Source organism: Haliotis cracherodii, unplaced genomic scaffold (genome assembly GCF_022045235.1).
Source record: "Haliotis cracherodii isolate W230 unplaced genomic scaffold, xgHalCrac1.p SCAF_6, whole genome shotgun sequence".
NCBI lineage: Eukaryota > Metazoa > Mollusca > Gastropoda > Lepetellida > Haliotidae > Haliotis > Haliotis cracherodii.
In genome coordinates this window covers 2,284,368-2,301,897 of record NW_027266319.1, presented here as the reverse complement: position 1 = coordinate 2,301,897, position 17,530 = coordinate 2,284,368, and the positions used below count along the sequence as shown (strand labels likewise).

Below are 17,530 nucleotides of genomic sequence, written 5' to 3'. Positions count from 1 at the left end.
CAATAATACGGGACTTTGCGTTTCATTAAGTTATCAGCAAATTATGTACATAGTTTTCGAGAGAATTCGATTTGGGACTTTTACCAGAACATAATCGATAAAACTCTGGTTCTGTAGAGCCACAAATAAGCGTTACTTCGTCAGGAGGCCTTCTTTAAGTATCGCAAAACATACTGTTCGTCACAAACATGGTCGGTGCTAGTGAGTGTGTTTGTAACAACACACGAGAACGGGAATTGGGCTGTGGTGCACGACGTAGTCGCTGACGCTGCCGAGGAATGTGCGTTGTAACACTCCGATGCCCCTTCTGCCTGTGATGATGAAGCTAGCGTGTTCCTCCTCCGCGACCTTCAGGATGACCTCTCCTGGGTTTCCGGGGACGCACTTCACTTTTCCACTGAGCTGAAAAGGATATCACGCTCGTTACATTCGGTCCCCAATCGGCAACTATCGTCTCTTTCCGTATACATATACAAGTAAAACATGGAGCATCAATGATATCTCGGAGCATCGTATCATTCCAAGCAGAACACTTTCAACCTGTGCAGTAGATGTAGTGGGAGTGAGTATTTCAGCTATATCACGGCGATGTCAGGTGTTTCCCAAATGTCTGAAGCCCACGGGGGCGATCGGGTAGCCTAGTGGTTAAAGCGTTCGCTCGTTACGCCGAAGACCCAGGTTCGATTCCCGACATGTTTGAAGCCCATTTCTGGTGTCCCCCGCCGTGATATTGCTGGAATATTGCTTAAAGCGGCGTAAAGCCATACTCACCCACTCTGAAGCCCTCGAGCACGGGTTACGTGCCAAGGAACATAACGGAGCGAACCTAAAAATCTGAAACGACCAGCAGTCCCTGAGACAGATCTGAGGCCCTGCTTTGCTTCGCGAAAACATTTTAGATATACTGAGTCAAATTAAAAACTTCACATTTTTAAAAGTAATTCCACATATGATATACAACTGACAAATGTATGAGAGAAGGTAATTTTTAATCATTAATGTCCAAAGAAGGATTTTAATTAACGGTGGTAACAATAATTTGTTCCAAGCACCTACGGTATTCCGTAATAACATCAACAGTTTAAATCATAAGTCCCAAGCACGAGAATCTGATGGCACACAAGTTCAGTAGCGGGTATAGCCACCATGTGCGTTGACAACTGCCACACAACGCCTCCGCATGGACCTTGTGATGCTTGTGAACACATGATTGGGAAGACGACGCCATTGTTGCTGCAAAATGGTGCCAAGATCTTGCAAATTCCGCGGTTGGTTCTGGAGAGTGCGCAGACTTCTGCCAAGAGCATCCCAGACGTGTTCGATGGGATTGAGGTCGGGAGACCTTGACGGCTAGTCCATGACGTTGACTCACGCATTCTGAAGGAAATTCCTTGTCAAAATTGCTGTGTGGGGTCTGGCATTGTCGTGTTGAAAGATCAAACCGGGTCCATGTGCTGCCATAAAAGGCAGAAGTTCTGGTGCCAGTACCTGGTCGCGGTAAGCAGCAGCGTTGAGGTTGCCACGTATGACAAGAAGCCTGGAACGTGCATTGCCACAGAAAGCATCCCACACCATGACACTTCCGCCTCGAAATCTGTCAACTTCCTGTACACAACACTGGGCGTAACGTTCATGACGCCGCCTCCACACCCTCGCCCTACCATCAGCAAATCGAAGATTAAATCGGGATTCATCACTGAAGACGACTTGATTCCAATTCCTCGGAGTCCATCGTAAGTGTCGCTGTGCCCACAATTGACGTTGACGTCTGTGTAATTGAGTCAGAATCGGCCCGCAGTATGGCCGTCGTGCTTGAAGGTAAGCAGTTCTCAGGCGGTTTCGAAAAGTTTGCCCACTCAGTCTACACCTAAACAGTTCATTTCTGGTTGATGTAGCCGTCAAAAATCGGTTACAGAGGTGACGTAAGACAATCTGACGATCCTCTGCATGTGACGTCACACGTGGTCGACCTGGCCGAGGGCGATCAGCGGTGGTACCCGTTTGCTGTAGACGCGTCTGTAAATCATAAACAGTCCGTCGACTACAACCCATCGTCCTTGCGACTTCAGCTACGGACGTTCTCGTCTGCAACATGCCGATGGCACGTTCACGTTGCACATTTGAAAGGCGTGGCATGACAAAAGACTTTTGTTTTCTTGGTGTTTTTCTTTTTTTGTTAATGACTGCGAACAAGTATGGCTGAAAACACGTGCGGTATTATGGCCACGTGACCAGTTGCACGTGAAAAACCACTTTTGCCACTATAGTGCTGAGCACATGATTTTGATCGATTCACCTGCACAAAAACGGGTGTTATCTGAAGACAATACGTGGTCATTACTGTTTAAATAAGGGCCCACAATGATAATTGGTCAAAATGTTAAAATTTTAGGATTGAAGTTTTTAATTTGGTTCAGTATATATTACTGATGTTATTGCATATTGTTAACTAACATTCAATGAAAAGACCGTATTTGTTCATGAAAACGTACTTTATTTACCCAAACCACAAATCTTCCCAAACACCCTTCACAGATAGAATGAATAATTTATCATTTCTGCCTGGTCAACGTTTATCATAATGTAGAACACCCAATAGTCAGCCCTACCATCACTGCTCTCAACCTCTCTGCAAGACTGTTGACCAGCTCCTTGATTCGTTTCGCCTCCTTCCCAAACATCTTCGTCATGTCCCCTTCCACCGTCGCCTCGCCCATGCCAAACGAAACTGAACAGGAATGTATCGACTTATGGTTGCTCGGTGTTAATGGAAAATACGAGCATGCGCACAACATGACTAGAGTATATACGGCCCGAATCAACGACCGCAGCTACGTTCAGTATATAATGATACTAACACGTACGCACACACGCACGCACGCACACACATAAACATAAATATGACCAGCCAAGACTACACATTCACCCCCCAAAACAGCTGCAATATCCGTTATGCCACACGCACATGACCTTGTGTGACCAACTCCGATTCCATGTAGGTTTTACGAAAACATGTCTAAGGCGCCGCGATTCGATGTTCAGAGTTGCGTCCCTTGGGCACGCCAGAAACCTATGATTGTGGGTTCGAATCCCGGTTCGACCCGACTATGTTTCTAGGTTTGTCAGCACCATACCCGTGCTCGTGGGTTTCACCGAAGTGGTAAATGTCTCAGACATGCATCAATTCGGGCTTTCCTCCCACATTCAGCTGACACGCCGTGACAACTGGAATAATTTTAAAATCGGCGTTAAACCCAACTCACTCACTCACAACCGCCCGCATGCACACTCGAACAGAGTGAGAGCCTTATTCTGCTCCAAATTCCCAGCTCTCCGACCAAGCAAAGATGTGGCTGAAATATTGCCGATGTGACATAAAGCATTAACTCACTCACTCACTCACTCACTCACTCACCCCGACCACGCAGATCTAGAGTGCTCATATCCGGAATACCAACCTGCTTCAAACATTGCGTTGTATTCAGGACAGTGGACAAATATCACGTGGTCATTCGGTCTGCGTATCTGCTCCAAATACCCTGGAATGAAACACCCCGGCACCAGTCACGTTGTGGTCGAAGCATGCATTCGTGTTTGTTTGTTTGTTTGTTGTTTAACGCCGCACTCAGCAATATACCAGCTATATGGCGGCGGTCTGTATAAAATCGAGTCTGGACCAGACAATCCAGCGAGAGAGGATCTACGCAATTGGGTTACGATGATATGCATGCATCAAAGTCAGCGAGCCAGCCGATCCCGTTCGTCGCCTCTTAAGACAAGTATGGGTTGCCGAAGACCTATTCTAATCCGGATTTTCATGGGTCGGACAAGATGCAGCACGCTCACTTTGGACGGTCACAAATGACATACCAATGAGTTAGTGGGTGGTTGTATTACGTCGTAGACAGCATAATGCCAGCTGTGTCACAACGGCTTGCAAGGGATCAGCTGTGGGTCAGTCAAACAACCAGTGTCAGTACGAGCAACGGTCCACGGCGATGGCGCGTGCTGACGCACACTCAGCCAGGTTACTGTTGCAACCACACGGACACTGGGTATGTTTTCCAGCACTGACCCTCCACGAGGCCGATCGTATCACAACACATGCATTTTGATTATAAGCCCCCTTCACACATACCACTTTTGTTGAAAGAATAGCGAGTTGGTGCCTTCAAGTTTAGCGTATTTGTATATCGAACTATAATATATTTGCTTATCGAACCTGCTGAATGCAAGCATATATTGATAACCAAATACAATTACACTTTAAAACTAAATATCTCAAGAGGATTTTGGTTTGGTTTGTTGCTTTACGCCGCACTAAGCAATATTCCAGCTGTATGACCAGACAATCCAGTGATTGATATCATGAGCATCGATCCACGCAATTTTAGATCGATGACATGCATCAACCAAGTCAGCGAGCCCGACCACCTGATTCCGTTAGTCGCCTCTTACGACAAGCATCGTCGCCTTATTCCGTTAGTCGCCTCTTTCGACAAGCATCGTCGCCTTATTTCGTTAGTCGCCTCTTACGACAAGCATCGTCGCCTTATTTCGTTAGTCGCCTCTTACGACAAGCATCGTCGCCTTGTATGGCAATCATGGGTTCCTGAAGACCTATTCTACCCCGTATCTTCACGGGTCCTCTCGAGAGGAATGCGAATGAAAGTAAGTCAGGGTAATACTTACATTCAAAGGCAAAATCGGCACAATCACTTCCATCCATGGAAATCACGATGTTCCGTATGTCAGCCATGGCTTCAAAGCCGTTTCCGGTGGCGAGTGGCAAGCTGAAATCTTAGGTTCTGCAAGATCCCACAAACCCGTTACTTGCGAACGAGATTTCTCAGGCGGCAGATGGAGTGAGCAGTTTCAAAATAACGTATATATAGGCTCGGGAGACCTAGGACTGCCAACAGAGGTCAAGGAATCTGATTGTAGCTAGGATGGGAAGACAACGCTGGTATCTGTAAGGAACATTCCGGGTAGACGGTCATGGACAACATAAACATCGCCCACTTACAAGCAGCCATATTGGTGTCCTTGTCTTACATCAGCGTACAAACACAGAACAAGAAAAAAACAAGTTTTGGCTTTATTATGCAAATTAAGTTGGACAAGACTTGGTGAATCGTTTACAGAACATTAAAAGGAGCTCGGTATTTATATAAAATATGGTCACTGTGACTATCAAAGTTCATACATCTTCCATGGCTCACCCATTTCCATATGTTTGGTCATTTTGATAATTAATATAACCGGACAAATGCTGACCGACGACATTAGGAATCACTGTAAATTACTGTCATGCAGATAAAACATGCGGCAACCTCCGTCTTTATAGTTTGGGATTATTTTATATCGACGTTTGCATGGAAGCAATTCTGACAAATCTCACGGCTGGGTGGGCCGTAGGGAAGACACTCTAAAGATGTCTTGTTCTGTGTTTTCAACAGACGAGCATCGTATAGAACTATCAGTGAAAAGCGTATCGATGACCTTCGCCTCGCTGATAAATCAAATGCTAATTCAAACGCCAAGAATAAAACGGAGACGAGGCATCCTCGTATTTTGTCAAGTTCATCCCTTCCGTCGCTTCTGACAACGCGCCATGCCATAAGCTCGCTTGGACTTTAGTTCCATGTGAGCTAAAACATATGTACTCTAAAATACTGAACTGTTCAGAAGAGGTTTATGTTTGTAATCTACGGTGCATTTCCTTCTAGAGGAGATATTCTGGTAGAGCGGTCAGTTGCAAACGTCATTAGGACCTAAATCCACGCAGGTAAAAACATAACAGCTAAATTCTATTAAAAAATATAGCTTGCAAACACGGTACTTCGGCCACTGCATCATCTACATGTACTTTCAAAACTCGTCAAGACAATTCTCTTTGACATAAACCCTAGAACAATTAGGAATTGACGTCAATAGTTTTGGAGTTTATACCTCCATAAACGCAAAAACACGTTGAAGTCAATTCTAAGAAAGAAATGCGTCTACAATACTATCTTTACAGACTACTTATTTACTCACTGTTAGAATGTAAACTTAAGTAACCGTGTATTGATATTTTATGGACGTTTTATTTGCACTATTATATGCTTTATACATGTATGTTAACCGGAAATGATGATCAGATTTAACTGCCCCTGATGTTTGAATATATGTGTCTGTTGACATTCATGCATCGTCGATGTCAGACATGTGTACGGCTCTGTGAATAAATCTTTCATCCAACGAGAGTAGTTGAAGCCTCTATCAAACAAAAGGTTAGAAGTATGGCGAATTCAACAGGTTATGGGCCCAGGCAACGTTTGCTGTTTGATGGAGATGAAACAAAATACGAATTATGGGAAGTAAAATTTCTTGGACATATGAGATTGCAGAAACTTTATAATGTGATTGTAGCACCCGAGGAAGGTTCGGGAACAGCCGCTAAAAATACTGATGCTTTTGCTGAGTTGGTTAAGTGTTTAGATGACAGAAGTTTGAGCCTGATAATGAGAGACGCAAAAGACGATGGGAGACGGGCGTTGGAGATTTTACGGGAGCACTACCTTGGACGGGGTAAGCCACGAATAATATCATTATACACAGAGCTTACGTCGTTGAAGATGGGCGACCATGAATGTGTTACGGACTATGTAATTCGAGCAGAAACTGCATCGACTTCGTTGAAACTGGCAGGAGAGACAATCAGTGACAGTTTATTGATAGCCATGGTTCTAAAAGGACTCCCTCCCTCTTTCAAGACGTTTTCAACTGTGATCACGCAGAAGGAGAAGCAAGTGACGTTTGTCGAGTTCAAAACGGCTCTTAGAAGCTATGAAGAAACGGAAAAGATTCAACCTACACCGAATTATGAAAACAGTGTCATGAACTTTAAATGTTTCTCATGTGGGAAGCCAGGACACAGGGCATCGGAGTGTAGAAGTAGAAATCAAGGTTATGATGGTGGTGAAAAGAAAGGTTACCGTGGACATCAGAAACAAGACGGTTATCATAGTGTACAGAAGAAACAGGCATCAAGTTACAGTGGACAGAAGAGATTGGGTAGATGGTGTGATGTTTGCAAGAACTCTTCCCATGACACCAGGGTCTGTCGTAGACGAGACTCTGCCAAGACTGCCTGTGATAAAGAAGAACAAGGACATTCGTACTACATATTCAAGGTCAGTGTTGATCACGTTGCCAGTGTAAGTGAGGACACTGTGAATACTCTACTCGTGGACTGTGGGGCAACCGCCCATATCATTACTGACAAGTCCAAGTTCTTGACATTTGATGACAAAACACAAGATCATTGCATCGAATTCGCTGATGGAAGAAGAACGAATGGTATTGTACAAGGAAGAGGGAGTGCTGACGTCCTGTTGTGTGATGTAAGAAACCGGCAACAACGTATTGTGTTGGAAAATGCTTTGTATGTGCCATCCTTCAACCAAGACATTTTTTCAGTGCAAGCAGCTACAAGTAAAGGCGCATCAGTTCACTTCAGTCCAGAGAGTGCAAATGTCAAGACTCCAGATGGTACAACGTTTGACATCCACAAGCATGGGAAGCTGTACTTCTTGCACAATACTGCTCCATCCAAGTGTGTTGTGCATTCAGCCAACGACTGGCACAGAATCCTTGGACATTGTAATATAAAAGATGTGATGGAGCTTGAGAATATTGTAAAGGGAATGAAGATAGCAGGTAAAGATACTGAGCTATGTGACACCTGTATCCAAGGGAAGATGTCGCAGTGGAGAAATAGAGATCCAGACAGAAGGGCGACAACTCCACTTGAAGTTATTCATTGTGACTTGGCGGGACCTATTGACCCAGCAGCTCGAGGTGACCTTCGATATGTATTGTCATTTGTTGATGACTATTCTGGAATAATCACCTTGTATCTCCTGAAGCAAAAGAGTGATACTGCCGCAGCAACGGCGAAGTTCCTTGCAGATATATCACCTTTTGGAAAAGTTGGAACAATAAGGTCAGACAACGGTACAGAGTTCTCATGTGAGAAGTTTAGAAGTATCCTCACAAAGAAACTGTAGACAGTACGAGTGTGAGTGAGTGAGTTGGGTTTAACACCGCTTTTAACAGTATTCCAGTTATATCACGGCGTGTCAGCTTAATGTCGGAGGAAAGCCCGAAGTGATGCAGGTGTCAGACGTTTACCACTTCGGTGAAACCCACGAGCACGGGTATGGTGCTGACAAACCTAGAAACATAATCGGGGCGAACCGGGATTCAAACCCACAATCATAGGTTTCTGGCATGCCCAAGGGACGCAACTCTGCACAGCGAATTGCGGCGCCTTAGACGACTGGGCCACCCGTGCCCCCTGTAGACAGTACGAAATAGGTGACATCGTTCACCGCAATAATGCGACACAAACCTCGCCCATTCTATTATCAGCCAATCAGGAAACACTTGTCCGTTAGTGGGCGTCTCCTAAACATTCTTCAGTTTAAGGTACCAAACGAAAAGATATTGCTTAGTTAGCCAATCAGATACCAAGGAATCACATGCAATATATTTATTGATTTATTGACTGAAAAACACGGGACCATGGTTCAGAGCAAAGTGTGTGTAGGAAATATATAAAAGGCAGTATGCAAAAGTTTAGGATTATTCGTTGACATTTGTTCCTTAAGGTTATCTATGAAAGAACACGCAACAAATTAAGAACTTTGTATCATTGGCATTGCAGCATAACCATTTACAATTTCTTCCTGTTTCATTAAATATCCCTAATACACATAAATCATGATAGCCACTTCGAAATATGTCCTTGGATGATTTTATTTTCTCTTGTTGTATGATCGATATTTTATATACCAAATGTGACCCTCCCATGGGTGTGTGATGGTGTTCTGTCCGTCAAGGCGGCATCTTCTGCATCGATCCACGCAATTCTAATACGATGACATGCATCAACCAAGTCAGCGAGTCTGATCACCCGATCCCGTTAGCCGCCTCTGATGTCAAGCATAGTCGCCTCTTACGACAAGCATGGGTTGCTGAGGACAAATTCTAACCCGGATGTTCACGGGTCTCTTCTTGTAACAGTACATATAGGTGGCAGGACAATAGTTGAGGTTTCCAAAGATTTTATCGTGTAATGTTTTCGACACGCCGAAACGGTGTCAGAAATAGCTTCGTCACGAATTATTGCTTGAAAATAATATTAACTTAACACCTTCAACATCAGTAGAAGTGTATGTGTGCAACTATATTTACCATATAAGGAACCTACCATTGAATCACTTTATCTGTATTAATATTATTATTTTTTATATTTATTTATTTATTAGTTTTAGGAGATGGGGGTGGAGACCTGGGATTATTGTTTACATACAATCTATGAATGGAGTGTCAAACAATGTTTATAACCCACAACTCATTATTTTCCACAAAGTCAAGCATGTCCGGTTACCTTTTTAACATTTGGTAACCAATAATCTATAACTCATCTATTCATCATTCTCTTGCTGTTTTTCTCAAAATGTTTAGCCTATCTGATACGCAGCCTATCTGTAGCTCTGTGTTCAACATTACCCCAAAAATCACAACAGGGCAAGAAATTACGTAGAAAACGTTTCTTCGTCGACAGCCTTTATATTGCAAATCTCAAACCCAAAAAATAAAGAACTTTCATTTTTTTACGCGTAAATAGTAGAACTTCTCTAATAGGGGTCATCTAGGTTTTAAAAGAAGTCTCACCAGCTTGAAGGGATGAGATGAATACACGTCACGTCTGCTTACATTCATTGAGTCTGGAAATAACGCGCACCAAAAGCCCGTGCAACGGAAGTGAGCCCTGATTGGTTTAACTCGTAGCCTTGACGTCACGTGACGTGCTGGCGAACACCTGCTTGAAATATACAACGCCTCAAACCTGATTTCTACAGCCACGAAACTAACTATAAAGAAAGATTAGTCGTCTTCAGGGCTCTCACCGGGCTGGTCTAAACTGTGGGTGATGTTATTGGCGGGTTATTCCTATTTTGCCTGCCCCTTGCTGGACACCATGTACGCTATATGGTCTCTCACCTTGAAGTGTGCTGATCCCAACAGTGTCCAAAACTCGTCCCAAGGGTCACTAAAATGGACAGGCCTAGATACAGTGAATTTGAACACATTGAGAAGTATTGACAACTCGGCCATCTGTGATCAGCAATAGAAGAAAATAAGATCAACACGCTTTCTTAATGAGATATGAGGGAACATTTTCAAGTCATCATATTTATAAAAAAAACAAAAAAAACTGACAGAAACATCGATCGGAGCAATAAACCCACAAGAATTTAAGATATACTACTACAGGTATTTAACAAACCGGAATTAACAAGACACAGAAAAGGAGTTGTACATAATCAATTATAAAATTTAGTGTGTGATGTTCCATATAATATCTTTCAAATTTCCTCAGAAAAAAAACCTTGGACTACCGCTTAGCCTCTAAAAATATATAATTGTGATACAAACAAACGACTCCCTCTAAAATACAAAGGAGCCTCGGTGAGATGGGAGATTAAGAACCTGAGGAGAATCTAGATTTGTTTCAATTAGGGCTATATCATCACATCAAGGGCTGGGCAGAAGGGAAAACAATATGGTTATTGGACTGTGAGACTCACTATAAAACACTAAATACAAAATATCAGAGATAAAAGGATGCAGAAATACTAATTGTTTTTAGATAACCTCCCTAATCCCCCTTAATGTTCTGGGATCGATCCCGCATGACACATCTTAACATCCCTGGTAGGTGCAGGCGAAGTGAGGAGGTCTCCAAATGGCTAGTTTCAAACTAATATTGCGTCTGTGTACTTGAACAAGATAACTTGAACCCAGAGGATCAACACGGCGCAAAGAGATGGTGTAGCATACCTACCTACAGATGCAAGTGTGGGCTGGGACGGGTAACTCGGGTATCCGGGTCGGGTGGGTCCTGAGTGGGACCCGGGTACCCACAGGACTACCCGGACCTGTGGTTAGTCACGTGATATATTTTTTAATGACAAAAAGTATCTAGAACTCTATGGTTACACTACAAGTCACATTTTTTTCAAATGTTCGCATTCCTTCTGATTTTACATATCTTTGAAAAAAGACATAACTTGAGTCAACTTCAGTGTATGCATGACCAGATTGTTTAATACTGGTATCTAAATACGTTTTGCCAGTGATATGGTAAAAAAAATGCCCTATCGGACATTTTGTACCTATCTCTTGAGACCTACAATGGGTACCCGGGTAGGGTCGGAATACGGGGTAGTTAATTCGGACTCGTCCCACCCCTAGCAAGTACCTATACTATCAGAACACACGTGTAACCCAGAAGGAAAAACAAATTGTACTTTGCTCGTGGTACCTTCAGAATCAGTCCTGAGTGAGAATATGGCACATTTCAGGTTAAATATTTATGTAATATAAAAGTAGAAAACAAATACATTATGAAAACAAACTTAGTAATATGTTTTTACAACAATGACTTCCTGAAACATCTGTTATTGTTTCCAAGGAACATGGGGTATTAAGTTGACACAGCTATAGTGGTATACATGATACTGTTGCCATTGATATGCCTACAGTGGCAAAGTTAAAGTGTGTGTGTGTGTGGGGGGGGGGGGGGGGGGGGGGGGGGGGGGCTTGATTATTCACACATTCCAAGAGTGCTTGTATCTCGCTGCACGGAAAACTGGGTCAACGTTTCCGGCATAGCTGTCGCGATATGCTGTAGGCCTGTCCCCGACCCTCCCGACAGGCAGAACCCACTACAAACAAACTTGTTTAGTGTGATAATTCACAGGTAAGAATGTTTTATGTGTGAGACAAAGATAAAGGTTCTCTTAACACTTCGTTTACATCTTTCCAACTATTGCCCTCCCCGTGTTACTTTCTCAAACCAAAACCAAATAAAGCACGGCGCCATATAACCATTTACAGTTAGATTGATAAAATACACGATCATGCAGAATGCCTTTTGAAGGATTTGAATTCTTTTTAAATTAACCGAGCCTAAAACAACAAATGATTAAATAATATTTTTCCCACTGACTCTCTATATAATCGGTCTGAAATATTGTATACTTGGCATAGACCCATGCAGCACCGTGTACAAGACGGATGTTATCATCAAAATGTTAACAAATGATGCTGTTGTATAATGTTGTTGGTAGGAGTTTGTTTGCTTTGTTGGTCTGGCACTATTTGTTTGGTAGCTCTACCTTGATTGGTTGAAACAATACACGCAGTTATCACAATGCATATTTAAGTCCACTTCATATGCAATTCCTACAAGCACTATTACAAAGGTTTCTGACGATCCACCTGGCAGCCAAAAATACCTGTAGCTCACCTCAATTATGTTTGTTTTGGTTGTTTGTTGTTTGCCGCAATGATCCAGTCTTCACATGTCTTGCTCACCCGTGAAGATTCGAGCTGGTCTTCAGCAACCCAAGCTTGTAAGTGGCGACTAACGGGATCGGGTGATCAGGCTCACTGACTTGGTTGATGTCAGTGTGGGTTGGTTAACCACCCAACCAAACAACTTTTCGCGAACACCTGGTGTCATCACTGATTTTCAGTGAATCGTTTATATAATTTTCACGGCTATTTTGCCTTTACGCCAAGTGGAATAATCGAGACTGAGTGAGTGAGTGAGTATGGTCTTACGCCGCTTTTAGCAATATTCCAGCAATATCACGGCGGGGGGACACCGGAAATGGGCTTCACGCGTTGTACCCATGTGGGGAATCGAATCCGGGTGACGAGCGAACGCTTTAACCACTAGGCTACCCGTGGGCTTCAGACATTTGGGAAACACCTGACACCGCCGTGATATAGCTGAAATACTGTTCAAAGCGGCGTTACATCCACCTCACTCCCACTGCATCTACAGTACAGGTTGAAAGTGTTCTGCTTGGTATGATACGATGCTCCGAGATATCATTGATGCCTCATGTTTTACTTGTATATGTATACGGAAAGAGACGATAGTTGCCGATTGGTGACTCTCGACACTGGTTATTCTCTGGCGTTTATGTTTTACAGATTTGCCCCCACCCAACAGTGAAGTATGAAGGGTGGGTGTGGTCACCGTGGCCAGTGATCCAAGACAATGCTGTTGGCCGTGCTAGGATCGTGGGGTCGAGTCATAGCTAAGCCATGATTATCATCCTTGGATTGTACTCCTCAGGAATTTCACCAAAACAGTAAACATTTGAGACAGGAATCACTCTAACATTAAGCTCATCCGTCATTATGTAGCTGAAATAATTTCATAGTGGTGCTAAACCCAGCTCCCTCACTCAATGGGGCCGATCTCCAAATGCAGTACAGCCACTGGTCTAACACCAGTATCAGCTGTATGTTCCACCAACCCAAGGCTCCTGCGACTGTAGTGTGCGTACTGATGGCACAGCGGACGCCGGTGACATAAAACACTATGACAGATCAGATGACGGTGGGTTCAAATCCAATTTACCAGATCATGGGCCTTGGTCTACAGGTTTCATGGTGATGATCCTTTTATTTGAGGCCTCCTCGCACATCATTAGCTAACACACTGAGACATAAGAAATTTGAGTTTAACGAGATATCTAATCAAAATCACTCTCACTCTAGAGGTTATGTCCTTGACCTCCACTTGACCTTGGTATCCACTGCCACCCTCACAACCCCAACAATCCATGGAGGTCCAATCCAAGGTGGTCAGGCTAGGTTACTTGATGGTGCACGTCATCATATCCCAGTTGCATGGATCCATGTTGATGATGTCAGTCACTGGATTGTTTGGTCCAGACTCGATTATTTACAGACCGCCATCATATAGCTGGAATACTGCTGAGTGTGGCATTAAATAACAAATATTCCAACATGTCCTACTTCAGAGAAACTGGTCGGATGTTATGAAACGGGTGGCATGGTCAGGCTCTGTGACTTGGTCAACTGCATGTCATTGTGGCCAACCGGCAAATGCTCATAATATAAAACTCAAAATGGTTTGTCTAGTCCAGACAGGATGATGTCCTTGCCTCCCTGACATGATGGGAGAAGTACTGTCAAACTCACTCACTCTTCCTTACCAAAAGGCTTTACCCTTCGGAAAGCTCATTGTGACACGCCTATCCTTACGAACAGGCTTTACTCTACGGACTGCTCATTGTGACACACCTATCCTTACGAACAGCCTTTACTCTACGGTCAGCTCAGTGTGACACACCTATTCTTACGAACAGGCTTACTCTACGAACAGCTCAATGTGACACACCTATCCTTACGAACTGGCTTAACGGACTGCTCATTGTGACACACCTATCCTTACGAACAGGCTTTACTCTACGGACTGCTCATTGTGACACGCCTATCCTTACGAAAAGCCTTTACTCTACAGATAGCTCATTGTGACACGCCTATCCTTACGAACAGCCTTTACTCTACAGATAGCTCACTGTGACACACCTATCTTTACGAACAGGCTTTACTCTACGAGCAGCTCAATGTGACACGCCTATCCTTACAAACAACCTTTACTCTACGGACAGCTCATTGTGACACGCCTATCCTTACGAACAGGCTTTACTCTACGGACTGCTCATTGTGACACACCTATCCTTACGAACAGACTTTACTCTACGATCAGCTCAGTGTGACACATCTCACCTTACGAACAGGCTTTACTCTACGAACAGCTCAATGTGACACGCCTATCCTTACAAACAACCTTTACTCTACGGAAAGCTCATTGTGACACGCCTATCCTTACGAACAGCCTTTACTCTACGGAAAGCTAATTGTGACACGCCTATCCTTACGAACAGCCTTTACTGTACAGACAGCTCATTGTGACAGGCCTATTCTTAAGAACAGCCTTTACTCTACAGACAGTCTTTACTGTACAGACAGCTCATTGTGACATGCCTATTCTTACGAACAGCCTTTACTCTACAGACAGTCTTTACTGTACAGACAGCTCATTGTGACATGCCTATCCTTACGAACAGCCTTTACTCTACAGACAGTCTTTACTCTACAGAAAGCTCATTGTGACACGCCTTTCCTTAAGAACAGGCTTTACACTAGACAGCTTAGTGTGACACACCTATACAGGTTTTACTCTAGGGACTGCTCATTGTGACACGCCTATCCTTATGAACAGGCTTTAATCTACGGACTGCTCATTGTGACACGCCTATCCTTCGAACAGGCTTTCCTCTACGAACAGCTCGATGTGACACACCTATCCTTATGAACAGGCTTTACTCTACGGACAACTCATTGTGACACACCTATCCTTACAAACAGCCTTTACTCTACAAACAGCTCAGTGTGACACCCATCCTAACCAATAGGCTTTACCTTTAGCCTACAGACAGCTCAGTGTGACACCCATCCTAACCAATAGGCTTTACCTTTAGCCTACAGACAGCTCAGTGTGACACCCATCCTAACCAATAGGCTTTAGCCTACAGACAGCTTGATTTCATACACTCATCCTTGCAGGCCTTGTAAATAGGAAAAACAACACAGATTAGATGTATGACAAATGTTTATTGAGGCCTGATAATACTGGATGGCAACTGAAGTATCTATGTGTTTGTGTCGGACAGGCTGGTACACCGAGTAGAGAAATACAGTCACCCCAACGTAAGGTGGCCATGTCAAATGCTACAGCCACCTCAAGTTTCCCATTTCAGAAGTGTCTGGACATACGACTGGGGTCAGGATCAAGACTAACAGCCTCTACAATACATTGCCTGTAAGCCTCTAAACCTAAAGATAATAAAGACATCATGCAGGGAAATGAGAAATTGTTAATGTAGGTCACAGCTGAGGCAGCGGGAACCAAAACAGTGGTGGAGATGACATTTGGAACATTTATGAAACTCATGCAAAATAATATTCAATGAGTTACCAAATATCCAAAGAACACTCTAATACAGCTTCCACCAATATTTAGCAGATTCACCTCGCTGAGTGAGGAGACTGGATAAACATAGAAGCTACCTTGTACTCGTTACCAGATCAGTTTAATGACCTTTCACATATTGTTTCACTGTCTCACTAATGCAGGTCAGAGTATGTTGGCAACTGTTTGTTGAAATAGGCCATTGACATGTCTCAGTTGGAAATAAAACAATCTGGAGGCCAGACCAAAAACATATTTAGTTGTTTCACAGTGTTTCTATTTTTGAATCAGACCAAATTTGTTTTTCAGAAATGTAATTTAACCAATTTAATCATTTTTTATGTATTAAGTTAAAACTTTAAAACCTTAATATGTTTAAGATTCTTAAAGAAAATGCCACCACAAATCAACCCTGATATTTCTGAATTCTTTTCCCTTGCATCCTGTCTCTTGGCATGTTCACAGAGAATACTTGTGAAACAAAACATTAAATTGGATCTGCCCTAGGAAGCATTTCAGTAGTGTTGACAGATTCTAAGCAGAGTTAAATTCATAAATGGAGTATTAAGTGGGACTCTGAGAATGTAGGAGCAAATTGTCTGCCAAACATAACACATTTCATGAAAGCTTGTCCATTGTGAATTAGAGGTATCAGGCAAATACAACTGTATGAATAAATGTGGTAAGTAATTTGCATGAAATATATTCACAAACATCTTATTGGACATGCCAACAAATTTCATCCTCTTAAACAAACTGGTCATGAAGTAGAGCAGGTCATGCTTACCCTTTTTGAGATCACCTGGTGTCATCACAAATTTCAGTGATCCAATAATATAATTTTCATTGTTAATTTGGTTTTAACACCAAACAGAATTTGCTTTGGCATATACTTTCTGATTAATCTCAGGTGTTTATGTTTCATATTAATCTCTGCCAATAATGTTTGGACTGAATCAGGTCATTCACACAACATTTTACTTGTCTGATGGTTCAAGTTCCATGTTGAATGTTCAATCAAGCAATATGTGGTTGAGATGAAACCTGACACTGGACCTGATAATGATGTCTGGATGAGGACTGACAAGGGCCACAGAGGGGAGAGTCTCTGTTCCTCCATCATCCGATGCTTTGTCAGGAGAGTATGATTGTCCTAGTAACAGACGTCTTGTAAAAGAGGCTTTCACACAAAATGAACAGCACACAGGTACTTGCATTAAAACTATCATAACCATGGCAACCCTACATGGAACAACAAAAAGATAAACATCAACTACAAAGGTAAGTTATGTCACAAGGATGTTAATGTGTTTCAGAACATGCTAACAAAATGTCCAAAAAGAGTCACAAGATACACCTGTCATGGATGGGGAGTTCTGGAGAACAAGGAGGACACAGGAAGTATACACGGAGGACAGTACACCTGAAGGTAGATGGACAGATTCCACTACAAGACCAACCAGGCAACAATCTGGGGGAAGCTGCTTTTGTAAGTTATATTGAGATAGATTGGTTGATCAGTTATCAGTCAGAGCTTCAAGACAATCAATTTTTTCTCGGTAAGGAAGAACCGAACAATGTCCTGGGAGAAGCTGCTTTTGCAAGTTATAT

At 43.0% G+C, this 17,530-nt stretch overlaps 1 protein-coding gene across 1 annotated transcript; it reads right to left on the bottom strand.

The window, feature by feature from the left end:
• LOC139446045 (universal stress protein in QAH/OAS sulfhydrylase 3'region-like) lies at positions 1-4,860 on the bottom strand. Its single transcript, XM_071227309.1, has 4 exons — positions 4,693-4,860; positions 3,459-3,539; positions 2,610-2,728; positions 1-402 (listed from the first exon to the last, which is right to left on the bottom strand). Exons 1-4 carry the CDS (start codon positions 4,757-4,759, stop codon positions 199-201), a joined length of 471 nt encoding a protein of 156 aa, XP_071083410.1. The 5' UTR covers positions 4,760-4,860; the 3' UTR covers positions 1-198.
• Positions 4,861-17,530: the final 12,670 nt, after the last annotated feature.

What these genes read in the sequence shown, in the direction of transcription:
- LOC139446045 (XM_071227309.1), bottom strand. Translation starts at nt 4,759, where the DNA reads ATGGCTGACATACGGAACATCGTGATTTCCATGGATGGAAGTGATTGT. An exon ending in TGCCGATTTTGCCTTTGAAT is followed by an intron (nt 3,540 to 4,692) that starts GTAAGTATTACC and finishes GTTTCATTCCAG; the next exon opens with GGTATTTGGAGCAGATACGC. An exon ending in AGAGGTTGAGAGCAGTGATG is followed by an intron (nt 403 to 2,609) that starts GTAGGGCTGACT and finishes TATCCTTTTCAG; the next exon opens with CTCAGTGGAAAAGTGAAGTG.